The 27,900-nt window shown below is 40.0% G+C and overlaps 1 protein-coding gene across 4 annotated transcripts in view; it reads left to right on the forward strand.

Moving 5' to 3' along the window:
* LOC137090871 (formin) overlaps positions 1 to 27,900 on the forward strand; it is a 126,771-nt gene that overhangs the window by 94,080 nt on the left and 4,791 nt on the right. For all 4 annotated transcript variants that reach the window (XM_067454847.1, XM_067454850.1, XM_067454849.1 and 1 more), the window contains 2 exons: positions 8,905 to 8,997; positions 19,564 to 19,615. In XM_067454847.1, the coding sequence (XP_067310948.1) occupies positions 8,905 to 8,997; positions 19,564 to 19,615 (145 nt within the window). The remainder of the gene's footprint in view (positions 1 to 8,904; positions 8,998 to 19,563; positions 19,616 to 27,900) is intronic.

Raw genomic sequence — 27,900 nt, forward strand, 5'->3', positions numbered from 1 at the left:
ATCTAGGCCTGTCGCGATTAGTCAATAAATCAATTAATCGCACGATTAAAAAAAATGAACTCAAATTTTTCCGGCTGCGATAATCTCCATTTGCATGCTTGTTTGTTTTCCTCGTCTCTCTCGCTGACGGCGCGCCTCGTTTGGGGAGGTTTATACTCGACGCGCAGACTGAGGCGTGATGAGACGTCAGGCTCGGGCAGATCCGTCTGGAACTCTTGGCTCTTCGGTTCCGGAGGCGTACGCAAAGTTACAAAATTTGAGTATAAACAGTCGAGTATAATCAATAGGGGTGACCGCTAATAGATGACAGATTCGACCAACGATCTCACGGTCGAATCTTAACGGGTGTTATGAAACGAGGGCCGCCCAAATCGTCCAAATGGAGGCTAACGATCGGCGGGTGAAGGTTCGTCTCTTCAGCGGGGAAAAGGGATTTTATTCCAATTCCTCTGTATCTGACTCCATTTAATCATAACTTAGAATTTAGGTTAGAATGCCAATTGGTTATTTGGTCATTTATATTTAATAGTTTACGTAGACATTTAATTATTCCGTTAAACCCCTTGTTGAAATTATGTCCGTTCGTAACCTGAATAATTCCAGAGCAAGTCAGAAAGAATCAATCATAGTGTAACAATTTATTAACAGTCAGGGAGATGTATAACGCCAATTACATAATCAATCCAAAGGTAATCCATCAAATACTCTAAAGAATGAAATGTATACCTGACTTCTGAAAAAGACATAATCTTGAGACGTCCAGCATTACGGGCTGACCTGACTACAGGATCGAACCCTGAGCTCTTTGCAACATTTCCTTAAAAACCCAGAACCAGATGAAACTCTTTCAAATGGAAACACGAGTTCGCAATAGGCGTCCGGTGTGAGATCCCCTTTAGCCACAATCGGCTTAAGAACGTACAGCAAGGTGTTCTTTTCCTCTCTAGGCAGGTATTTCTTTAGGTTTATTTATCAAAATGGTCTTTTATATATTTGTGTGACGTTCTGTATTTCGATCCCGGCTTTAACATGTTAAGAGAAAACGGTTTACGAATGTTTATCCACCACATTACCTTTTATTTAAACCTAAATAAGAAAGCCATTGTGTAAAAAGGAAAATAAAAATACTTTTATCCTCCTGTTGACTAGTGTGGTCCCCCTTCCAACACACACACACACACACACACACACACACAGATGATTCGACTATCAGTCGACCATAGAGAGATTCGACAATACTGATTCGAACGTGTAAATCCTTAATCAGGGACACCTTTAATAAACAAGCTAACGTTACACTGAAGTTGGCAGGTTGATAAATGCAAATTAAATCTGTGTGTGTTAAAAAAGTCCTCGAGTTCCTGTTGAGATAGCAACACACATTCTCCTTTCTTGCCATATAAATGTTCTCAAGTTAATGTCATGAATGTCTTCTCTCTCGCTGTGTCAAAATCTCACCGAGCTTTCCTCAGAGATGGTCAAGTCAATTTCAGTTTGTGCATCATTACATGATATAACAATTTTATTAATACTGTATCCTAAATTGTGGATAATTAAGCGATATATCATACGCTGAAGTACATTTCTGGAGTGTTAACGATTAAAAGAAAAAACAAGAATCGTACAGAACCGAAAACCGTGACTCGAGCCGAACCGTGGGTTTAGTGAACCGCCGACCCTAATATGCTCATAAACACAATCATCCGCTGCCGTTTTCATCCATTTAATTTAATTTATTGTTTTTGCCATTTATTCAAGTGCATTTTTTTGTAAACAGACTGAGAGTTTTATTGTTTTTGGCCGTTTTGTTCATTTATTGTGAATATTTAAAATGTTTCCGTTTTCAGTGTTAAATAGTCTTTAGAAATAAAAGTTTATTGATCTTTGAAAAGCTGTCCCTGCATTATTATGCCATGATCATTATTGTAGATGAAAATGGTCACAGAACAACAATATTATCGTTTATCAAAATAATTTTTGGGCCAATTTATCGTCCAGCAAAATGTGTTATCGTGACTGGCCTACCGCTATCAGAGACAGTAGTTGGGGCATCCCAGCTCGTGTTGTGTGTGTGTTTAAGCGTGTGTGTTTAAGCGTGTGTGTTTGCTGATTTTACACCCGTGGCGTGACACGGCCGGGTGCAGGGGTCGCGACACCGGGTCAGTATCAGAGGTCAGTCTCAGGGGCCATTAGATGTCTGAACTATGAGACGAGAGCGAGACGGAGATGCCCTGAGACACCCTGACTGCCCTCCGCGCTGCTCTCCTCAACTTTTAGCAGAAATCTGATCTGCTCTTCTGCTCCTTTACTCTCTTCAGGGTTAAACGATCTCTCTCACACACTCCTGCTGTTAGTTTGCTTGCTCTCTCTCTCTCTCTCTCTCTCTCTCTCTCTCTCTCTCTCTCTCTCTCTCTCTCTCTCTCTCTCTCTCTCTCTCTCTCTCTCTCTCTCTCTCTCTACCTGTGATCAAAGCTGAATTTATCATCATTGTTACTCATTACAGACACTGAAGACTGGAGTAATGATGATAAATTCAGCTTTGATCACAGGAATAAATTACACTTTACTATATATTCACATCGAGAACTGGTGATTTACATTATGATATTATTTCACGATTTGTACTGTATTTTTGATCACATAAATTCACCCTTGGTGGGCAGATGAAGCATCATTTCAATCACTTATCTTAGCTTGAATGATAGCATTGAATGATTAATATTTTCTCTTTTCCGTTCAGAGCGGACACACTCGAGATAAAGTAGCTGGAGTCATGTTAATGCCTCAGACAAACACAAGTGTCTGCGCTGCGTTAAAGCTCAGAGAGGAGCATAAAAACGCTTCTCAGATCCAGACGCGAGTCAGACGCTGTCTGTCTGATTAAGCCACTGGTGGGGCATGTAATTTCCCTGGGAAGCGCGACCGCAATTCCCAAAACAAAACCCCACTAACCGCTCCGTGCAACGGGAATATCCAGGCAACTTTGGGCAAAATAATGGAAACACAAAAGAAACTTCAGAGGAGGAAAGCGCATCGGAGCACAGCTGTTTTTCTTACATTTTAATGACAGCAGACAAACATCATCGCATGAGTAATGGTTATCAAAGAATAACAGCTCCGGACCGGCCGTTATTGAACGCTTCCAGATGAAGCGCCCTCAGTTCTCTTGTTTTCCAAACACTCTTACATCGAGATGCATTTACTGGAGACGCACGAATGACTGAACACATTTAAACCGATCGAAATGAAAAACAAGAACAAACGTGACCCTTGAGCTCAACACCAGTCCTGCGTCTCATCTGTGGCGATAGCAAAGGGTCAACATTATCCTTATTTCTGTTATGCCAGAAATCATTAGGATATTAAGATCATGTTCCATGAAGATATTTAGTACATTTCCTACCATTAATATATAATAAATGTATTATTAGTAGTAATATGCATAAGATCTTCATTTGGACAACTTTAAAGGAGATTTTCTCAATATTTAGATGTTTTTGCACCCTCAGAATATTGTCCTAACAAACCACACATTAATGGAGAGATTATTCATCTTTCAGATCAAGAAATGCTCTTCTTTCTCAGTATTTTTGTCTTGTTTCTAGTCCAAACATCTAAAAATTAAAACAAGAAGTATTTACTAGACAAGCAAAAGTAATTGTCTTGTTTTTGGGGAAAAATAACTCAAAATGAAGAGAGTTTTTGCTTAAAATAAGATAAATAATCTGCCAATGGGGTGAGAAAAATAATCTTAATTCAAACAGAAAACAAGATTATTTTTCTCACCCCATTGGCAGATTATTTATCTTATTTTAAGCAAAAACTCTCTTCATTTTGAGTTATTTTTCCCCAAAACAAGACAATAATTTGTACTTGTCTAGGAAATGTTTCGTAATGTAAGAATGTTTTGATATTTTGACTAGAAACAAGACAAAAATACTGAGTACGAAAAGCATTTTTTGGTGTCTATAAATCTCAATAGGTTTTTTTGGTCCATATTACATATTAGCCATCGGGGTCTGAAAAACGTATTTGCCCTTTGTATTAAGTCGATTTTTCTTGCCCCACTGACATATTTTCAGTTCATTTTAATGATATTGTCAGTCGTTTTGCTTCTCAAGTAAATGCATCTTATACTAACAATGTTTAGATATTCAAATACTAAGCAGGTTTTGTGTTTGCGTGTCATTTACTCGCCGAATGAGCGCATCAATCGAGCCCATATGCCACGAGTCGAGACAATAGAGGCATTCCTCGTATCCTCGAATGATGAAAGGGCGAATTAACGCAAACCATGCTTCTACACGCATACAAACCCCGACTCGCAGGGCTTTAGACGTCATGTTTTGGAAAGTCTTTCAGGAGACAAGACGTTTGTCTGGCGGGGCGGCCCGGAGTTATTTATATAGCATGCAGTGGATCATTTCCATCGGAGCAAAGCTGAAGAATTTCAGTAGATAATCCACAATTATATACAACCTCAGAGCGCTGTCAGAGCGCGGTGTAAATCACGGCTATTACCCTCGTGACGGGCCAAGGCCGAGATAAATCTGCTCCTGTCCCTGCGGTTGCGGGTCTAATTCTGGTTTCATTTGCTACCTGAGGTTAGCTGTGTGTTTACTGTGTGAGGGGAATCATGTGCAGTCTGTTTGAACATCTTCAGTCTGTTATCATTTATACACACACACACACACACACACACACACACACTGAAGACGTGAGTTTTGAAGGAGTTTTTCTAGATTAGACCGTTTGGGGGTGTGTAGAACAAAGTATCGTCCAGTTGTGTTTAACACAGGCTTTATTTTATGAATTAGTCTTGATGTCATCGCTGCGCCACTCTATTTAGTTAAGTTTAGTTTATTGATTTATAAAGCACATTTTAAAACAACAGAAAATTGAAATTGAGGTAACATGAGAAAACACAATTAGTCAAAACATAAAGAATACGAATGAGTTTTTAAAGATGATTTAAAAGTGGCAACAGAGCGGGAAGATCTAATATTTAATATTAAAAAGGAGACACACTGGAGGGCGGGGCTTAGTTTTGTGCAGGTGGAGCTGATTGGATGGAGGCGGAGCTGAATGTGAGCCTGTGAGAAAGGGGCGGGGTTTAAGCACACTAAATGATTGCAGTATCCTGCATTCTGATGTTTGATTGGAGGATCCAGTTATGACAATCATGAACTATAAAAAGCCAGTTCATGACACGTTTGTGTTATTTTTACATTCAAAAGCATCATAACTAATCAGTAATAGGCTATTTTCAACACTGGTTTTGAGGCTCTCTCCTGAACGCTGGGTTCTGGTGGGCGTGTCATTGGAGACTTGGAAGTTAACGCCCACGCTTCTGATTGGATAAGATTTACATATTAGAATGAGCTCCTGAGGGATTGTTTTGAAAGCGGCTACTGGAATGATTCTCTCACAACGCTCGCTAAACGTCTTTATCAAACAAACACAATGATTTATCTCTCATCCAAACGCAATTGATTGGAATATAATTTTTGTATTACTTGGCCCGCCCAATCAGTGGATATAACCACGAACCGTGCATCTCACACACACACACACACACACACACACACACACACAGCCCCTAAACCTACCCATCCCAGGAAACATTCTGCGTTTTTACTTACGAAATAAACTCCTCCTGTGTGATTTATAAGCCTTTTGAAAAGTGGGGCCATGGGTAATGTCCTCATATTTCACCCTCTCCTGTAATATATAAGTAAGGGCTAATGTCCACCCAGCCGGTTGTTATCGCAGAATAAACCCCGTCGGAGTGATCAGGACCCCGAGGCGAAGCGGAGCGTCACTCTGAAGGGGTTTATTCTGCGATAACAACCGGCTGGGTGGACATTATCCCGCTTATTACACGGCTACTAGTCTCAAATAAATTACACACTAAATATTGTAGAATAAAAACAGTTCCAGACTGCTTTAAGCCTTTATCTATCGCTGCTAAATGTTGAGAATGAATGCTGAAAGGGTTAGTTCAGCCAAAGATGAAACCAAGCCTCTGATTTACTCACCCTCAGGTCATTATAGGTGTTTATGACATTCTTCTGTCAGACAAATACAATCAGAGTTATATTTAAAAAGTCCAGGCTAACGATGTTTTTGTGTCAGAAAAATATCCATATTTAAAACGTTATAAAGGAAACCCGCCTTGAAGTCTTCCATTGTAACCCACGGCTGTTTAAGCCACAAGATGGCGCCAGCGTTAAGCACAGAAGTAGAACCGGTCAAGATAACTCGCAGTACCCGGATGAGCGGTGTGTGTTCTCTGGAAATAACACACCGCTGGGATGAGCGATTGACCAATCAGAATCAAGTATTTCACAGAGCCGTGTAATAAAATATGATATCAATAACATTTGTCATATATTTATCTTAAAGAACAAAAACACATCACACTTACTAAATATTAAATAAAATTAAAGTGAAAAAATGTAATTAAGAATATGAACAAAAACTATAGTATTATATCACTACTGACATGCGCGTAGATGAATTATTCACAATAAGATGCTTTTTTAATTAAATTTTTTAAATAGCAAATTTCCATTTCAAGCCGACATTAGGAAATACTGTACGTTGTGTCTTTGTGCGATCAGTTGTGCAGCTCATTACTCTTCATGTGGAGTTCATGGAAAGATGAATTATTATTCCAGAGAACGAAGGACCAGGAGTGCAGAGATTATATAAAAACACAGATTTATAAAAATGCATATTATAGCCCCGATCAATGATAAACACATGTAGGTATTTACTAGATTCATTAATGCTAAACATATCCATACATACACACTCATGATTTCTGCTGCTCTCTGATCAGTGTGTGTGTGTAGGTGTGTGTGTGTATGCAGTTGTTTGGCAGCACAACAAAGACTCTGTGGAGCACAAACAACACACACTCCGGCATCTGCTCCTGCTTGCGAGTGTGTGACGGTCTGAGGATTCACACGCGTGTGTGACGCTCTGATATCTTTGGTGTGTGAGGTGTCGAACTCGCTGTCCTGCTCTGAGAAACACACACACACACACACACACACACACACACACACCGGTTCTCATGTTTGACACAGAACAACCTGCCCCGTAATCAAAAGCATTCTCCCCTCGGCCGTTTGATTGCGCTCCAATGCGCTCTTTGATAGTCATCTGTTTGAGATGAGACACACACACACACCTCCACAGACACACACACCTCGTGCTCATGTTTCTCGTTTAACTCGTTTATGGATGTGCTGGTAATCCGATACACCGAACTCACCTGCGCTTCATTAATGCAGAGCCCATTACTACATATCCTGTCTAATCTCACACTCCCGTGCTGCTCGTGCTTCTCCTGCTGTACTGTGTGTGTGTGTGTGTGTGTGTGTGTGTGTGTAGTGCACTTGACTTGAGTGTGTGTGTGTGTGTGTGTGTGTGTGTGTGTGTGTGTGTGTGTGAAGAGATTTCTACAGACACCATGGATCTGAGAGAAATCAGTTGTGAAGTTAAAGGGATAGTGTGCTTGTCCATCCCACCATTCATCCATCCATTTCTCCATCCCTCTATCCCTCCATCCATCTCCCCATCCATCCATCCCTTTATCCCTCCATTCATCCATCTCCCCATCCATCCATCCTTCCACCATCCATCTAGCTATCCATCCATTCTTCCAGCCATTACTTTATCTCGCCCTCCATTTCACCATCCCTCCATCCATGTCTGCATCTATCATCATCCCTCCATCCATCTCTCCACCCCTTTATCCCTCTATCCCTCAATTCATCCATCATCAATCCATCTCTCTATCTCTCCATTCATCCATCCATCTCTCCACCCATCCCTCTATCTCTCCATTCATCCATCCATCTCTCCACCCACCCATCCCTCCATCCATCCTTTCACCCATCCCTTTATCTCTCCATCCCTCTATCCATCTCTGCATCTATCATCATCCATCCATGTCTCTATCCATCCCTCTAGCCATCCTTCCATCCATCCCTTTATCTCTCCAGCCAGCCATCCATCCTTTTATCCATACCTCCATCCATCTCTCCATCCATTTCTCCATACATCAATCCATCTCGCTATCCCTCCATTCATCCATCCATACCTCCATCCAACACTCCATCTCTCTATGCATCCATTCATCCGTCCATCTCCCTATCCATCCATTCACCTCTCTATTTCTCCATCCTTCCATCTATACATCCATCCATCCCTCCATCTCTGCATTCATTCATTCATTCATCCATTCATCCATCTCTCTGTCCGTCCATCCATCCATCTCACTAATCGTCCATCATCAATCCCTTTATCTCTACATCCATCTCTCTATTCCTTCATCCTTCCTTTCATCCATCCCTCCATCTCAGCATTCATCCATTCATCCCTCCATCTATTCATCACCATCCCTCCATCTATTCATACATTCATCCCTATATCTATCTATCTATCTATCTATCTATCTATCTATCTATCTATCTATCTATCTATCTATCTATCTATCTATCTATCTATCTATCTATCTATCTATCTATCTATCTATCTATCTATCTATTCCTCCATCCAGCCCTTCATCTCTGCATTCATCCATCTATTCATCCATCCATACTGCCATCCCTCCCTGCATCTCTGCATTCATCCATTTATCTAGCCATCCATCCAACATGATTTTCATCATCTTTATTTGGTGTGTGTGAAGCGTTTTGGAGATTTCTGAAGATGAAGAGCAATTAACTAAACATTGAGAGAAGACCTGCTATGGAAGCAAATGCCTGCAGTGTCTTACCGTAGGAATTTATTTCCAAGATGATAACTGGACAACACTCATATCTCATGTGATGTGTGACGTGTGTGTATAACGGCTCAGTATTTCTGATGCTCGATGTATTTGTCCCGCAGCGTGTGTGAAGGAAGTTCAGCAGGTGTGTGAGAACTCGTCTGACGAACATCTACAACCCTTCAAGGACAAGATGGAGAGCTTCATCAGCACCGGTGAGTCACAGACACATCTTCATCGTGCCTTAAAGGGTTAGTTCACCCGAAGATGAAATGTCTGTCATTAACTCCTCTCCCTAATGTCGCTCCACACCCGTAAGACCTCCGTTCATCTTCACACACAGTTTAAGATATTTTAGATTTAGTCCGAGAGCGTATGCAAGTGTATGCACACTATACTGTCCATGTCCAGAAAGGGAATAAAAACATCATCACAGTAGTCCATATGAGACATCAGTGGGTTAATTAGAGTCTCTTGAAGCATCCAAAATACATTTGGGTCCAAAAATAACAAAAACTACGACTTTATTCAGCATTGGCTTCTCTTCCGCGTTTGTGTTCAATCCTCAAATAAAGATTCAAACGGTTATGACTCAGCGAATCGATTCATGATTCGGATCGCGTGTCAAACTGCTGAAATCACGAGACACTGGCGATCCGAATCATGAATCGATTCGCTGAGTCATAAACGTTTGAATCTTTATTTGAGGATTGAACACAAACGCGGAAGAGAATGTAATGCGTTCGATTTATATAGCGCTTTTCAAGGCACTCAAAGCGCTTTACATAGAAGGGGGGAATCTCCTCAACCACCACCAGTGTGCAGCACCACCTGATGATGCGACGGCAGCCATATTGCGCCAGAACGCTCACCACACACCAGCTGATTGGTGGAGAGGAGACCGAGTGATGAAGCCAATCAGGATAGGGGGATTATTAGGAGGCCATGATGGACAGGGGCCAGTGGGCAAGTTTGGCCAGGATGCCGAGGTTACACCCCTACTCTTTATTGAAGGACATCCTGGGATTTTTTAATGACCACAGAGAGTCAGGACCTCAGTTTAACGTCTCATCCGAAAGACGGATGACAATGCTGAATAAAGTCGTACACTGTAAAAAAAAAAAAATGTTGGTTTAATTTAAAAAAGTAAGTAACCTGGTTGCCTTAAAATTTTGAGTTTATTGAAAGTAAAAATTTGAGTTGATACAATGAAGGAAATTTGTTTAATAAATAGAAACTCAAAATATTATTGTATCTGAACCACATAAAAAATGTGATAAATTATGAAAATAGCACAATTTGGCTGCATCATCACAAATAAAACACACAATTACCCAATATGCTTACACAACCTGTTAATAATATTTTAATAAAGGTTGTCGAATCTCAAAAAATGTTCATTGTATTAACTCAACATTTTAATTTCAATGAACTCAAAATTTTAAGGCAACCGGGTAACTTTTTTTCACAAAAAAAATTTACAGTGTAGTTTTTGTTATTTTTACACTTGCATACGCTCTTGGACTAAATATAAAATATCTTAAACTGTGTGTGAAGATGAACGGAGGTCTTACGGGTGTGGAGCGACATTAGGGAGAGGAGTTAATGACAGACATTTCATCTTCGGCTGAACTAACCCTTTCATTCTGTCCGTGCATCATAACCTCAGAAATTAAGCGTGTTGAGGAACGGTGTCCAAACTAACTTCACCATTTAATTCGACTTTGATTCACAAACTTCTGATTCAATTCGATTCTGACTTTGATTCAGTTCGATATCGACTCATGTCCGATTCGCTTCATGTCAATTCTTCAACAGTCCTTCTGATGTTCGTTCATGTTGATTTGGTGCTGTAACTAGTAGTAAAGAGTAGTAAAGATCGCCTTAGACACACACACACACATTTATTATGGTAACACTGACAATGTGAAAGCTGAGACTTATCGTGATTATTGGATGGCAGGAGTTACAAATGATGTTTAGTGATCACACATCAACTCAATCAATCTTGGGATTTCATAATCAATATCGGTTGATCAAAATGAGAATCCATTCAAATCGATAAATCGAAGCCAGCCTTAGGCCGAACACATCCAGACGGCCGGATGCACTCTAAAAATGCTGGGTTAAAAACTACCCAAGTTGGGTTGAAAATGGACAAACCCAGAAATTGGGTTATTTGAACCCAGTGAATGGACCCATTCAAACAACCCAATTTCTGGGTTTGTCCATTTTCAACCCAACTTGGGTTGTTTTTAACCCAGCATCAGGAAATATTCTGCAGAAGGACTCGGACTCATAAAGGGATCCGGATCTGCAGAGCTAGAGGAGCTTCTGCTCACCAGCAACACTCAGATGATCAGTTGGGAAGTTAAAAGGATAGTTTGCTTGTCCCATCCATCCATCCATCCATCCATCCATCCATCCATCTCTCTATCCCTCCATCTCTCATCCATCTCTCTATCCCTCTACCATTCCCTTCATCCATCTCTCCATCTATCCCTCCCTCCATTTATCCCTCTATCTATCATCATCATCATCCATCCCTATATCCCTTCATCTCTCATCCATCACTCTATCCCACCATCATTCCCTTCATCCATCCATCTCCCCATCTCTCCATCTACCATCCATCTATCACTCGCTCCCTCCATTTATCCCTCTATCCCTCATCTCTCATCCATCCCTCTATCCCTCCATCATTCCCTTCATCCATCCAACCATCCCTCTGTCCCTCCCTCCATCATCCTTCCCTCTATCCGTCCCTCCATCTATCCCTATATCCCTCCATCTCTTCATCCATCCCTCTGTCCCTGCATCTATGCATATATCCCTCTATCCGTCCATCATGCTTCCCTCTATCCCTCCATCTATCCATCCATCTATCACTCTATGCCTCCATCTCTCATTCATCTCTCCATCTATCCCTCCCTCCATCTATCATCCATCCCTCCATCTCTTCATCTATCCCTCTGTCCCTTCATCTATCCCTCTGTCCCTTCATCTCTCAAGCCATCCCTCTGTCCCTTCATCTATCCATCTCTTTATCCATCCATCCATTCCTCTATCCCTCCATCATCCTTCCTTCTATCCCTCCCTCCATCTATCATCTATCACTCTATTCCTCCATCTCTCCATCCATCCCTCTATCTCTCCATCATCCTTCCCTCTGTCCACCCATGAACCCTTCCCTCCATCCATTCATCCCTCTACCCCTCCATCTCTCCATCCATCCCTCTGTCCCTGCACCTATCCATCTCCATCCATCCCTGAACCCTTCCCTCCATCCATTCATCCCTCTACCCCTCCATCTCTCCATCCATCCCTCTGTCCCTGCACCTATCCATCTCCATCCATCCCTGAACCCTTCCCTCCATCCATTCATCCCTCTACCCCTCCATCTCTCCATCCATCCCTCTGTCCCTGCACCTATCCATCTCCATCCATCCCTGAACCCTTCCCTTCATCCATTCATCCCTCTATTCATCCATCTCTTCATCCGTCCCCTTATCCCTTCATCATCCTTCCATCTATCCATTCCTGAATCCTTCCTTCCCTCCATCCATCCATCCATCCATCCATCCATCCATCCATCCATCCATCCATCCCTTTATCCCTTCATCATCCTTCCCTCTATCCATCCCTGAATCTTTTCCTCCATCCATCTATCACTGTCCCTCCTTCTCTTCATCATCCCTCCATCATCCTTTCCTCCACCTCCCTCTACCCCCCTCCATCTATCCATTCATGTATTCCTTTATCCACCCACCCACCCATCCATCCATCCATCCATCCATCTCTCATTCCCTCCATCATCCTTCTCTCTATCCCTCCCTCCATCCATTCATTCTCACTGTGGGTGAACCTCATGAAAACGTCTCCAGCTCATATTTCACTACAAAATCCAAAGTGCTAGTGGTGCTTATTAGTAAAATGAAGCGCATTTTAGGACAGAAAGACTTTGACATGCACGGACATTTCCTTCCTAGGCACTTTTCCTTTCAACCTCATGTTACTGTAACACGTCTGGAGTTTACTTTGGGTCGTTATTGCTAATGGGGATTCTCACTAGAGGTTCATAGGCTAATGTAGTCATATTGTAAGGATTTTTTTGGTGTGCAATGATGATATGATTTTATTTTTTAATATATATATATATATATATATTAACTTTTTCTTTAGGACTGATATATGAGCATGTTTCGTGACATCTATCGCTTTTATTTTTAATTATCTTTACAACTGTTTTTATTATCCTTGTTTTTAATTTTTAATTCTTACACATGGTATTCTTTTTTCTCATGCATGTTTTACCACTGTTTTAATTAATTTCTATGTAAAGCACTTTGAATTGCCATTCGATATGAAATGTGCTATACAAATAAACTTGCCTGGCCTAGAGTTTGATTTACTCTGGCGTCGAGCTGTTCTAATCTTCATCTCACACTCAGTGTGTGCAAGCGTCCATATATATATATTTATATAGTCTGTATATAGTGTTTAAATCGCTTTGTGTTTACATTTTTGTTGTTGATTTTAACTTGATTCTTAATTACCCAAAATGCTTTATTTTATTTTCCCTCCTTTTGTAGCACTTTGAGATTTTCTTTAAAATGAAAAGTGCTTTATAAATAAAATGTATTATTATTATTATTATTATTATATACATATATGCCCTTTTTCTTAAGGAGTGATATATGAGCAGGTTTCGTGAGCTCTATCTCTTTCTCTAGAGTTTGATTTGCTCTGGTGTCGAGCTGTTCTTTCTGATCTTCATCTCACACTCAGTGTGTCCAGTTGTGTGTGTGTGACCGCAGAGATTCACTGAGCGATTGATGTCCGTTTGATTTGATTACACGTGTGGTTTAAAGCGAGGCATCCGTGAGACGTGTTACTTCATAATGAACCCTGAGTCTGAGGGTCTTTATGGAGAGCGCAGCGGCCGCTCAGTCGCTTTTAAAGCCTGAATTTATTGTCCTTCTCAGCGTGCAGGTCCCATAACTTTCTAGTTAGCCACTACTGGTTTCATGTTTACAGACGGAGCTGAGGAGAAAATTCACACATCCCTCTCCGCGGCGCACAAACACACACATATACAGCGGAGGGAGACCGCAGGCGCCAGTCCACCCCTGCTGAGACCAACGCCATTGGTCACGGCTCACCCCGAACAGCCTTCATTAGCCTGAGACAATCAGCCACACACACACACACACACGCACTGGGGAGAACAGAAAGCGCTGTTCACACTCTCCCCCACCAGAAGACCCCCAAACTCGCCTTTGAACAATGTTTCGGAGACTTCCCGCTCTTAAATCAGGGAGTGGGAAAGGTCCCCCCCATCATTGTAAAAAAAAGAAGGGATGAATCTGGAAAATGCAATAAATCTGAGATCATAGGCGCGCTCTGGCCTGAGATAAATTCTTGCACCTCGGCCCGGCCGCCGCACACATCTGCCTTGCATTTAGACACTTTTACATGGAGCAGCTCCACGGGAGCCACTAGTGCACACACACACACACACACACAGACGCCTGGTGCGAAACGTATGCGACACACTCCGTAAGAGGAAAACACATCTTTAACATCTCTGCTGTTTCTCCTAGATTTTCAAACTTTTAGATGTCAAATGTGAACATCCTCTTGTGAGGAACCCCATCCTACAATCTAAAAGACATCCTCTGATCAACACACTAATATATATATATATATATCTAACATCAGTTTAAATTAAGTTAATTTATTCTATAGCTTTTCTACTCACTATAAGAATGGAGTGTTAATTGCATCATTTATGTGTATATATTTAAATCCAATTTTTATGTTAATTTATCAACCAATCAATCAGCTTTATTTCTATCGCTCTTCTCCAGCGCCGATTGTGTCAGAGCAGCTTCAGTGTTAATCAGGACAATACTGCAGCAGAATTAGATTTGGCTGTACAGTCGTTCTGGAGTAAACAGTGATGTTATCAGCTTATTTTAATTTATCATAGAGAGACAATGTTGGCAGATCAGTATTATAGTTTATAGAATTAAATAAGACCTCATTAATTAATTATATTTGTATATTTAGTTGAATAACTTTGATCATAATGTTAGTGTCCTCAACTGAGCAAGCCAAGCCAAAGGCTAATTTACATTTATTTTAATTAATATCGTATCATGAGTTCTGTATCGTGATATGTATCGAATCCTGGCATTAGGCTATCGTTACACCCCTAATATTTAGCAATACATTATTAAAATCAAAACTTGTTAGTAACACTTTACAATAAGGCTTCATTTTTTAGCATTAGTGTGCATGAAAATAATTCTAATTTTATTAATCTGAATATTAATTATTCAGCATTATGTTCACATTTATCAATGCACTGTGAATGCACTTGATTATCAAGTAACAAAGGCTAATAAATGCTGTAAAATATATATATGGTAACACTTAGTCCTTGTGAAATATAGTAATAACAGTAAATTATGCATAATTACATGCAACTAACTCTCAACCAAACCATAACTCTATATAGTAAGCACATGCAGTTAATTAATAATACTCAGCACTTTAATATGTAATTATATGTAATAAATATGTAATTAATGACACCTTAAAATAGTGCAACCAAATATATTTACTCTCTGTTGGGTAAAAATCTACACTGTGTAACTTTTTTAGTTTATTCTTAAGCCCCGTTTCCACCACAGGAACTTTACCCAGGAACCAGGAACTTTGGGTGGTACTTCGTGTGTTTAGACCGCAGGAACCAGGGTCTAAATGAAGTTCCGGGTAAATATTTCCCCCTCCAAACGGCCCTGCTCGTGAGGTAGTACTTTTTCAAAGTTCAGGAACTTTCGAGGGCGGGACTTGGGCGCTGAACATGCTGATTGGTTGAGCAGCATTTTAGTTCAACTCGGCATTTTTAAAAGTCTTACACGCCGCGCTCATGTTGACAAGAGAGGAAAGTTAATTTTTCTGAGGGGTTAACTTTTTATTTCGTAAGTTATAAGATAATGAAGATAATGTTGGAGTAATGACACAGCGTATATTGCCCCAGGCAGTTTTTTACTTTAACTGCGCCTGACAGAAGAATTATTATTTTTTCTGAGATGATTATTTAAACAAATAAATAGCTTATAATAACTAAATCCACTAAATCTTTCAATCGGTACACACAAAAATGACTACTGTCCGGGCTGTCATTTTTGAAAAAAATCTAATTCGAACGGATATCAAATATCAAGCAAGGCATTCGAATATATTCAATTATCTACAACGCCGTCATCTCCAGCGCCTGGAATGTGTTTACGGATGGCATAGCAACTCTCAACGGCCACCAGGACTTACGGTTTTATAAAAGCTATTCATTTGTTGTAAAGTGTAATAATCATCTCAGAAAAAATTAATTCTAATGTCAGGCGCAGTTGAAGAAGTTGATTGTTTGCTTACATAGGCTTAGGGACAGTGTCATTATGCCAACATTATCTTCATAACTTCTTATGAAATAAAAAGATTATCCCTCAGAAAAATGTATTTTCCTCTCTTGTCAACATGCTTGGTGCATGAGCGCGACGTGTGCTCTTCAGTGGGGCGCGCGCTGTTGTCACATAAGGACGCACACTCAAAAGTAATCCGGTCAGGTCATTTACATGGTGAAATGTTTCGTTTGATCGATTCATGAAAAGATTTATCCACCCATCTCAAAACGATTACAATTTCATTCAGTTTGGGCATTTTGATTACGATTGAGGTGTTTATATGGAGCATTTTCCTTCAGATTGGACTTTTAAACTGATTACAGTGCTCCATGTAAACGCACCGACAGTAAAAAAAATTGCGCTACATGGCACTTTAAAAACCGGATAGTTTATTTATAGTTCGATTACGGATATTTCACGTCATCTTCGAATGCATATTCGAATATCGAATAAAAAGTGACAGCCCTTGTCCGTCACTGGCTTGGAGGAGCAGTCGCGCGCAGTCCTACATCACCGGACTAATCTGCCTAATCTTCTCGGAACTTTATCGCGGTGGAAACGCAGACAGCTGCAGGTCTGGGGGGAGAAAAGTTCCTGTAAAAAAGTTCCTGGTACAAATTGTTCCGGGTAATTTTGGTGGAAACGGGGCTTTAGCTAAAAACACTTAGTTCTTTCAAAAATATATGTGCTCATTAATGTATATTTACTTCTTCTCAAGTAATAAAGTATTCTCGTAAGTTTATAATATGCCGTTGGAAACACATACGGGTGAGGGGTTCGAATGCCGGTCGCCATGTTGCTCCTCCATCTTGACAGTACAGTAGCCAAAGAGGGACATTCTCGTAAACTCAAGCTTCGCCTTTCGCGTTTAACACTCGATGGCACCGTGTCGAATGTGAAGAGGGGGATAGCCGTGTTAATCTTGGACTAAATCAGCCACCGTAGGAGTTAAAACGAAATCAGAAACTAATATTCTCTGGATGGTCATATACCTTTACACCGCTAGATGGGGAAATATCACACAGTGGAGCTTTAATACATTATTAATTGTGAAGTGTTACCATATTATTCAACAGACCTCTGCTTGCATTAACTAAGACTGAACCGTTGTATTTTTAATAACTAATGTAAACAAAGGCTAATAAATGCTGTAACACTTTATTTTACGGTGTCTGTTACATGTAGTTACCATAGTAATTACTATGAATTGTGCATAATTACATGCAGCTAACGCTAACCACACCCCAATGCTAACCCTATAGTAAGAGCATGCAGTTTATTATTATTACTCAGTACTTAAATGCGTAACTACAGTGTAACAAGGACACATTTGTGTAACCCTAATGTGTTCATTATGGAGTAATGGGATCTGATTGTAAAGTGTTATGGATTCAGTGTCCATTTTTATTCCAGAACTTAAATCAAAGATGAGAAATGTTTGGTTTCATATTGAGATCCGCTATTTTTAATGGCAGGTTTTTTTTTTGTATCTTGGCAAATGAGTTTGAGACATTGTTGAGATCTTGTCACGTACACACAAAGGAAAATGGTGCGAGGACTCAAGTGCAGGAAAAATGATAATTTATTAACATAATAAAACATAAATACAAAACGAACACCCACGAGGGGGCAAAACACCTCATACCAAAGGAAGTCACTGGGGGAACGGGAGACGTAGACAAACAAGGATCCGACACAGACTGACAAACACAAGGAGCTTATAAAGGGAAGAAATCAAGAGGGAACAGGTGGGAGAAATCAACACTAACCAGATAACAATGGGGAGGGATCTGACAATGACAGGAGCACTGCTAGACATCACAAAACCCACATGAGCACACAAGACAGGACAGGCATGTGACAGATCTCTTCTGAAATGATTTTGCCGTTTGATCTAATTGAGGAATTAAAGATCTCATCTGTTTTCATTCCTGCAGGCACATGCTGATGATTACGGAAGCTTGTTTCCGCCCTGGAATAATCATTTAAAAAGATAATTGTTAATGTAACAGTTTACACCGATCTGGCATAACATTACGACCGGTGAATAACACTGCTGATCTCTTGATCACGGCTCCTGTTAGTGGGTGGGATATATTAGGCAGCAAGTGAACATTTAGTCCTCAGAGTTGATGTGTGTGAAGCAGGAGAAATGGGCAAGCGTAAGGATTTGAGCGAGTTTGGCCAGATTGTGACGGCTAGACGACTGGGTCAGAGCATCTCCAAAACTGCAGCTCTTGTGGGCTGTTCCCGGTCTGCAGTGGTCAGTATCTATCAAAAGTGCTCCAAGGAAGGACCAGTGGAGAACCGGCCACAGGGTCATGGGCGGCCAAGGCTCATTGATGACCGTGGGGAGCGAAGGCTGGCCCGTGGGGTCCGATCAAACAGACGAGCTACTGGAGCTCAAACTGCTCCAGAAGTTAATGCTGGTTCTGATAGAAAGCTGTCAGAATACACAGAGCAGCTCAGTTTGAGGCGTATGGACCAGTCAGGGTGACCTCTGACCCCTGACCCCGCCGAAAGCACCAACAGTGGCACGTGAGCATCAGAACTGGACCACGGAGCAATGGAAGAAGGTGGCCTGGTCTGAGGAATCACGTGTTCTTCTACATCACGTGGATGGCCGGGTGTGTGTGTGTGTGTGTGTGTGTGTGTGTGTGTGTGTGTGGGGCTTACCTGAGGAACACATGGCCCCAGGATGCACTATGGGAAGAAGGCGAGCCGGCGGAGGCAGTGTGATGCTTTGGCCAATGTTCTGCTGGGAAACCTTGGGTCCTCCATCCATGTGGATGTTACTTTGACACGCTCCACCTACCTAAGCATTGCTGAGACCATGTTCAGCCTTTGATGGAAACGGTATTCTGGTGGCTGTGGCTCTTCCAGCAGGATAATGCTCCTGACACAAAGCACAAATGCTTCAGGAATGGTTTGAGGAGCACAACGACCAGTTTGAGGCGTCGACTCGGCCTCCAGATTCCCCAGATCTCAATCCAATCGAGCATCTGTGGGATGAGCTGAACAAACAAGACCGATCCACCTCGCAACTTACAGGACTTAAAGGATCTGCTGCTAACATCTTAGTGCCTGACACCACAGCACACCTTCAGGGGTCTAGTGGAGCCCATGCCTCGACGGGTTAGAAGACCAGCACAATATTAGGTCATAATGTTATGCCTGATCTCACAATTGCGAGAAAAAAGTCAGAATTGAGATATAAAGTGGCACATGTTTCATGTTTTTATTCAGTGGAGGAAATGAGCGTCTCTGAGTGGTGATGTCTCTCTTCTCAGTGTGTTGTGTTTTTGCTTGCAGCCCAATCAGAGTACGCGTGTGAAGACGAGCGGCTGCGGGCGGCACAGAACAGGTAGGAGAAACCTCCAGGACAACACGACACCAACGTCATTAAACAATAACTGTCACTATCAAACATGCAATATCGTTTACGAAAACTAAAATGTAGTTCCCAAGAAATCCCGAGAAAAACCACATGCCGCTACACTTACGGCTGCTAGATTTCAAGACCTTAAATTCCCCAATCAGAGCTTTTCTGTTAAAAGAACTGTAATAAATAACTGTAATCTAAACATGAATCTGGATTATATTTGCGGTTATGGATTCTGAATAAATGGAGTTACGCAAGACTATTTTTCTGCTGTTTTAATAGAAAGCGAACATTATTGTAATAGGGAATTATTCACACTGAAAAATAGGGTGTCAAAATTGTACCTTTAGGCGTACCTGAACAGCTTGTTGCTGGGGCAGTGCCCTTAAAAGGACATCTTTGTACCATTTTTACCACAAAAAGGTTCATAGTAGTACTTTAAGGTGCTCAAAGGTACTAATATGCACCTTTCAGGAGTAAAGAAGGTACAAAGATGTCATTTTAAGGGCACTGCCCCAGCGACAAGCTGTTAAGGTACGCCTAAAGGGACAATTTTGACACCCTTTTTTTCAGTGTGTTGGATTACTTGTTTCTTGTTCTTCCAGTTAAAAATAGCCTATAATTAATCAGGAAACTAGATGAGGTATAATAAACAATGCATATGCGTTGAAAAGGTGAAAATGCACTAATTCTAATGAAATGTAAAAATACATTTATATTTATTACAATCGATTCTAATTTTGAGCAAAATTATGGGGATTATCAATTTAACCTCTTTAGCTCTGGGAATATTTTGGGGGATTTGGTCTGGATTTGGCCTACCTAGTTTGTGTCATGTTTAGTCACTTCGTTCTGTTTAGGCCGACCCAAATTGAAAAGCTTCCCGTACACACATAAAGTGGTCTCGAAATGACTTTGAAATAAAATACTGCTAAAAGTGATAAACATTTAAGGAAATGATGTCTGAGCTGTAATAAACAACAGAATGTAGAATGTTGTCCCCTCCTCCCCAAAAAAAGAGGTGATTTATTTATTTATTTTGTATTGTTTTGCGTTATAACTCAGGCCCGGTGAGCTCTAGCACCCTGCAGATAGTTTGGGCTATTTCCACTAGATGGCAACATATACTGAATTTTTTTTTTTGAAAAATTGGAAACTCCAGAATTGTTTCTGTATCATGTTGTATGCAAGATTTATTCAAATAGATCTGAAGGGAGGAATATAACTTTTTTTAATGTAATTAATGCTTACCCAAATCTCTCCAATACACAAGTCTCTCCGTATACGGTGCTGTAAATGCAATATCTCTGTCACAATATTTTTTCAGATGTTTGCAGACATATGCAGAAAGCAGCCAAAGCTGTCTGCACTCGGCCTGAGATATACACTTTCATAAATGTGTTTATAACCAACAAAATCAAAAATCGACTCTTTTTTGGGGTTGTTTATTACAGCTCACACAACATATACTTACATATTTATCACTTCAGCAGTGTTTTATGTAACTTCAAAGAGTTTCCTGTAAAATGACACCTGCATTGATTATTATTTGTATTAATTTATTATTTATGATATAATTTATATAATATAAATTAATATATATAATTAATATAATATATAATTGATATATTAAATATAATTCATGTAATTAATATAACAACAAAACAAAAGGCATACATGAGTTATTTTAATCTTGTGAAAATTAATATTTACACAACTTACTCATATAATATAATATAATATAATATAATATAATGTAATGTAATGTAATGTAATGTAATATAATATAATAGGATTTGTGTTTTAATTCTCGGAAAATTAATAATAAACAGCCAGAGCTGTCTGCAGGGTGTGGAGCACTCGGCCTGAGATATACACTTTCAGAAATGTATTTATAACCAACAAAATCAAAAATCGCCTCTTTTTTGGGGTTATTTATTACAGCTCACACAACATTAAATGTTTATCACTTCAGCAGTGTTTTATGTAACTTCATAGGGTTTCCTGTAAAATGACACCAGCATTGTGTATTTCGAGACACTGTGTGTGTGAACGGGAAGCTTTTTACTTTGGGTCGGCCTAAACAGAACGAGGTTTACTAAATATGATAAAAACTAAAGTACATTTGGCACAGGGCTGAATTAAAAAACTGCTGTCAAAATGAACACTGGTGTACGATGTTCAGAAAAATAAATAATCATCTCACATAATTAATTCAATAGAGACATGATCTGTAATAAACATAAACAACACAAAGTCAATTTTTATATGAGACTGTATTGATTCATTGATATGTTTCTGTATTGAATGAAATGTACACTGTGATTTATTTAAATGTCTCTTCTGCTGATCAAGGCTGTGTTTATCTGCTCATAACTCCGGTAATCAGTGTAATATTCCTCCAGTGTAGATCATCTGTTCTCTGTGTGAATATACAGTAAAGTGTGATTTATTCCAGTGATCAAAGCTGAATTTATCATCATTACTCCAGTCTACAGTGATCCTTCACTAATCATTCTCAGATGAGGATCTGATCATCAACACACAGTTATGAGTATTATCAGTGTTGAAAACCTTTTCATATTTTTGTGGAAACTGATACATTTATTTTTTCCGGATTCTTTGAAGAATAGAAAGTTCAAAAGAACAGCATTTATTTGGGAATGTTATTTCACTTTTGATCACTTTAACCCGTCCTTGGTGAACCCGAACTCTTGAATTCTCTCACTTCATCCGCCAATTTGGATGGATTTTTAGTTCTTGTTGCTGATGCATTGTGGGATTGTTTGCTCTGTGAAGCAGCAGGTGTGTTTTTGAGGGTTGAGTTTGGTGTTGTTTCTGGAGGAGCGTCCGTGTTATCGCGTGGCCTTATCGTGTGTATTTGAGCGTGTCAGACTCCCAACAGGAATAATGCAAACTGCTGCCGCTGATTTATGTGCAAGCGCTCGACTGCCAGATGCTGCACGACGGAAAATATCTGGAACTTTTCATAGAGGGGGAAAAGGACAAACAAAGCATATTGATTATTTTTCCTTGTTTAGATTTGAGAGTTTTTTTTGTAACCTGAAACAAAACAAAGTGAAATGAAATAAATAAGACGCAGAACATGCACAGACAGAATAAAGAAATGACTTCCAGCTAACAGGGAACGTTCTCAGAACAAGACGTTATGTACAAACGTTATTCCAGTAGCGTTCCCCTAATGTTTGAAGAACGACGGAACGATCAGAGAACATTCTAAAGTAACGTTTCCGTAATGTTTGAAGAACGACGAAACGGAACGATCAGGGAACATTCTAAAGTAACGTTTCCGTAATGTTTGAAGAACGACGAAACGGAACGATCAGGGAACATTCTAAAGTAGCGTTTCCGTAATGTTTGAAGAACGACGAAACGGAACGATCAGAGAACATTCTAAAGTAACGTTTCCGTAATGTTTGAAGAACGACGAAACGGAACGATCAGGGAACATTCTAAAGTAACGTTTCCGTAATGTTTGAAGAACGACGAAACGGAACGATCAGAGAACATTCTAAAGTAACGTTTCCGTAATGTTTGAAGAACGACGAAACGGAACGATCAGAGAACATTCTAAAGTAACGTTTCCGTAATGTTTGAAGAACGACGAAACGGAACGATCAGAGAACATTCTAAAGTAACGTTTCCGTAATGTTTGAAGAACGACGAAACGGAACGATCAGAGAACATTCTAAAGTAACGTTTCCGTAATGTTTGAAGAACGACAAAACGGAACGATCAGGGAACATTCTAAAGTAACGTTTCCGTAATGTTTGAAGAACGACGAAACGGAACGATCAGAGAACATTCTAAAGTAACGTTTCCGTAATGTTTGAAGAACGACAAAACGGAACGATCCAAGAACATTCTAAAGTAACGTTTCCATAAAGTTTGAAGAACGACAAAACGGAACGATCAGAGAACATTCTAAAGTAGCGTTTCCGTAATGTTTGAAGAACGACGAAACGGAACGATCCGAGAACATTCTAAAGTAACGTTTCCGTAATGTTTGAAGAACGACGAAACGGAACGATCAGGGAACGTTCTAAAGTAACGTTTCCGTAATGTTTGAAGAACGACGAAACGGAACGATCAGAGAACATTCTAAAGTAACGTTTCCGTAATGTTTGAAGAACGACGAAACGGAACGATCAGAGAACATTCTAAAGTAACGTTTCCGTAATGTTTGAAGAACGACGAAACGGAACGATCAGAGAACATTCTAAAGTAACGTTTCCGTAATGTTTGAAGAACGACGAAACGGAACGATCAGAGAACATTCTAAAGTAACGTTTCCGTAATGTTTGAAGAACGACAAAACGGAACGATCAGGGAACATTCTAAAGTAACGTTTCCGTAATGTTTGAAGAACGACGAAACGGAACGATCAGAGAACATTCTAAAGTAACGTTTCCGTAATGTTTGAAGAACGACAAAACGGAACGATCCAAGAACATTCTAAAGTAACGTTTCCATAAAGTTTGAAGAACGACAAAACGGAACGATCAGAGAACATTCTAAAGTAGCGTTTCCGTAATGTTTGAAGAACGACGAAACGGAACGATCAGAGAACATTCTAAAGTAACGTTTCCGTAATGTTTGAAGAACGACGAAACGGAACGATCAGAGAACATTCTAAAGTAACGTTTCCGTAATGTTTGAAGAACGACGAAACGGAACGATCAGAGAACATTCTAAAGTAACGTTTCCGTAATGTTTGAAGAACGACAAAACGGAACGATCAGGGAACATTCTAAAGTAACGTTTCCGTAATGTTTGAAGAACGACGAAACGGAACGATCAGAGAACATTCTAAAGTAACGTTTCCGTAATGTTTGAAGAACGACAAAACGGAACGATCCAAGAACATTCTAAAGTAACGTTTCCATAAAGTTTGAAGAACGACAAAACGGAACGATCAGAGAACATTCTAAAGTAACGTTTCCGTAATGTTTGAAGAACGACGGAACGATCAGAGAACATTCTAAAGTAACGTTTCCGTAATGTTTGAAGAACGACGAAACGGAACGATCAGGGAACATTCTAAAGTAACGTTTCCGTAATGTTTGAAGAACGACGAAACGGAACGATCAGAGAACATTCTAAAGTAACGTTTCCGTAATGTTTGAAGAACGACGAAACGGAACGATCAGGGAACATTCTAAAGTAACGTTTCCGTAATGTTTGAAGAACGACGAAACGGAACGATCAGAGAACATTCTAAAGTAACGTTTCCGTAATGTTTGAAGAACGACGAAACGGAACGATCAGAGAACATTCTAAAGTAACGTTTCCGTAATGTTTGAAGAACGACAAAACGGAACGATCAGGGAACATTCTAAAGTAACGTTTCCGTAATGTTTGAAGAACGACGAAACGGAACGATCAGAGAACATTCTAAAGTAACGTTTCCGTAATGTTTGAAGAACGACAAAACGGAACGATCCAAGAACATTCTAAAGTAACGTTTCCATAAAGTTTGAAGAACGACAAAACGGAACGATCAGAGAACATTCTAAAGTAGCGTTTCCGTAATGTTTGAAGAACGACGAAACGGAACGATCAGAGAACATTCTAAAGTAGCGTTTCCGTAATGTTTGAAGACCGACAAAACGGAACGATCAGAGGACTTTCTAAAGTAACATTCCCGTAACGTTTGAAGAACGACGAAACGGAACGATCAGAGAACATTCTAAAGTAACGTTTCCGTAACGTTTGAAGAACGACGAAACGGAACGATCAGAGAACATTCTAAAGTAACGTTTCCGTAACGTTTGAAGAACGACGAAACAGAACGATCAGAGAACATTCTAAAGTAACGTTTCCGTAACGTTTGAAGAACGACGAAACGGAATGATCAGAGAACATTCTAAAGTAACGTTTCCGTAACGTTTGAAGAACGACGAAACGGAACGATCAGAGAACATTCTAAAGTAACGTTTCCGTAACGTTTGAAGAACGACGAAACGGAACGATCAGAGAACATTTTAAAGTAACGTTTCCGTAATGTTTGAAGAACGACGAAACGGAATGATCAGAGAACATTCTAAAGTAACCATTCCGTAATGTTTGAAGAACGACGAAACGAAACGATCAGAGAACATTCTAAAGTAACGTTTCCGTAATGTTTGAAGAACGACGAAACGGAACGATCAGGGAACATTCTAAAGTAACGTTTCCGTAATGTTTGAAGAACGACGAAACGGAACGATCAGAGAACATTCTAAAGTAACGTTTCCGTAATGTTTGAAGAACGACGAAACGGAACGATCAGAGAACATTCTAAAGTAACGTTTCCGTAATGTTTGAAGAACGACGAAACGGAACGATCAGAGAACATTCTAAAGTAACGCTTCCGTAACGTTTGAAGAACGACAAAACAGAACGATCCGAGAACATTCTAAAGTAATGTTTCCGTAATGTTTGAAGAACGATGAACCGGAACGATCAGGGAACATTCTAAAGTAACGTTTCCGTGACATTTGAAGAACGACGAAACGGAACGATCAGAGAACATTCTAAAGTAACGTTCCCGTAATGTTTGAAGAATGACGAAACGGAACGATCAGAGAACATTCTAAAGTAACGTTCCCGTAATGTTTGAAGAATGACGAAACGGAACGATCAGAGAACATTCTAAAGTAACGTTTCCGTAATGTTTGAAGAACGACGAAACGGAACGATCCGAGAACATTCTAAAGTAACGTTTCCGTAATGTTTGAAGAACGATGAAACGGAACGATCAGAGAACTTTCTAAAGTAACATTCCCGTAATGTTTGAAAAACGGCGAAACGGAACGATCAGGGAACATTCTAAAGTAACGTTTCCGTAATGTTTGAAGAACGACAAAACGGAACGATCCGAGAACATTCTAAAGTAACGTTTCCGTAAAGTTTGAAGAACGACAAAACGGAACGATCAGAGAACATTCTAAAGTAGCGTTTCCGTAATGTTTGAAGAACGTCGAAACGGAACGATCCGAGAACATTCTAAAGTAACGTTTCCGTAAAGTTTGAAGAACGACAAAACGGATCGATCAGAGAACATTCTAAAGTAACGTTTCCGTAAAGTTTGAAGAACGACAAAACGGAACGATCAGAGAACATTATAAAGTAGCGTTTCCGTAATGTTTGAAGAACGACGAAACGGAACGATCCGAGAACATTCTAAAGTAACGTTTCGTAAAGTTTGAAGAACGACAAAACGGAACGATCAGAGAACATTCTAAAGTAACGTTTCCGTAAAGTTTGATGAACGACGAAACGGAACGATCAGAGAACATTCTAAAGTAGCGTTTCCGTAATGTTTGAAGAACGACGAAACGGAACGATCAGAGAACATTCTAAAGTAGCGTTTCCGTAACGTTTGAAGAACGACGAAACGGAACGATCGGAGAACATTCTAAAGGAACGTTTCCGTAACGTTTGAAGAACGACGAAACGGAACGATCAGAGAACATTCTAAAGTAACGTTTCCGCAACGTTTGAAGAACGACGAAACGGAACGATCAGAGAACATTCTAAAGTAACGTTTCCGTAATGTTTGAAGAACGACGAAACGGAACGATCAGAGAACATTCTAAAGTAACGTTTATGTAACGTTTGAAGAACGACGAAACGGAACGATCAGAGAACATTCTAAAGTAACGTTTCCGTAATGTTTGAAGAACGACGAAACGGAACGATCAGAGAACATTCTAAAGTAACGTTTCCGTGACGTTTGAAGAACGACGAAACGGAACGATCAGAGAACATTCTAAAGTAACGTTTCCGTGACGTTTGAAGAACGACGAAACGGAACGATCAGAGAACATTCTAAAGTAGCGTTTCCGTAATGTTTGAAGAACGACGAAACGGAACGATCCGAGAACATTCTAAAGTAACGTTTCGTAAAGTTTGAAGAACGACAAAACGGAACGATCAGAGAACATTCTAAAGTAACGTTTCCGTAATGTTTGAAGAACGACGAAACGGAACGATCAGAGAACATTCTAAAGTAACGTTTCCGTGACGTTTGAAGAACGACGAAACGGAACGATCAGAGAACATTCTAAAGTAACATTTCCGTAATGTTTGAAGAATGACGAAACGGAACGATCAGAGAACATTCTAAAGTAACGTTTCCGTAATGTTTGAAGAACGACGAAACGGAACGATCAGAGAACATTCTAAAGTAACGTTTCCGTAATGTTTGAAGAACAACGAAACGGAACGATCAGAGAACATTCTAAAGTAATGTTTATGTAACG

This window comes from Pseudorasbora parva, chromosome 10 (assembly GCF_024679245.1).
Source record: "Pseudorasbora parva isolate DD20220531a chromosome 10, ASM2467924v1, whole genome shotgun sequence".
Lineage (NCBI taxonomy): Eukaryota > Metazoa > Chordata > Actinopteri > Cypriniformes > Gobionidae > Pseudorasbora > Pseudorasbora parva.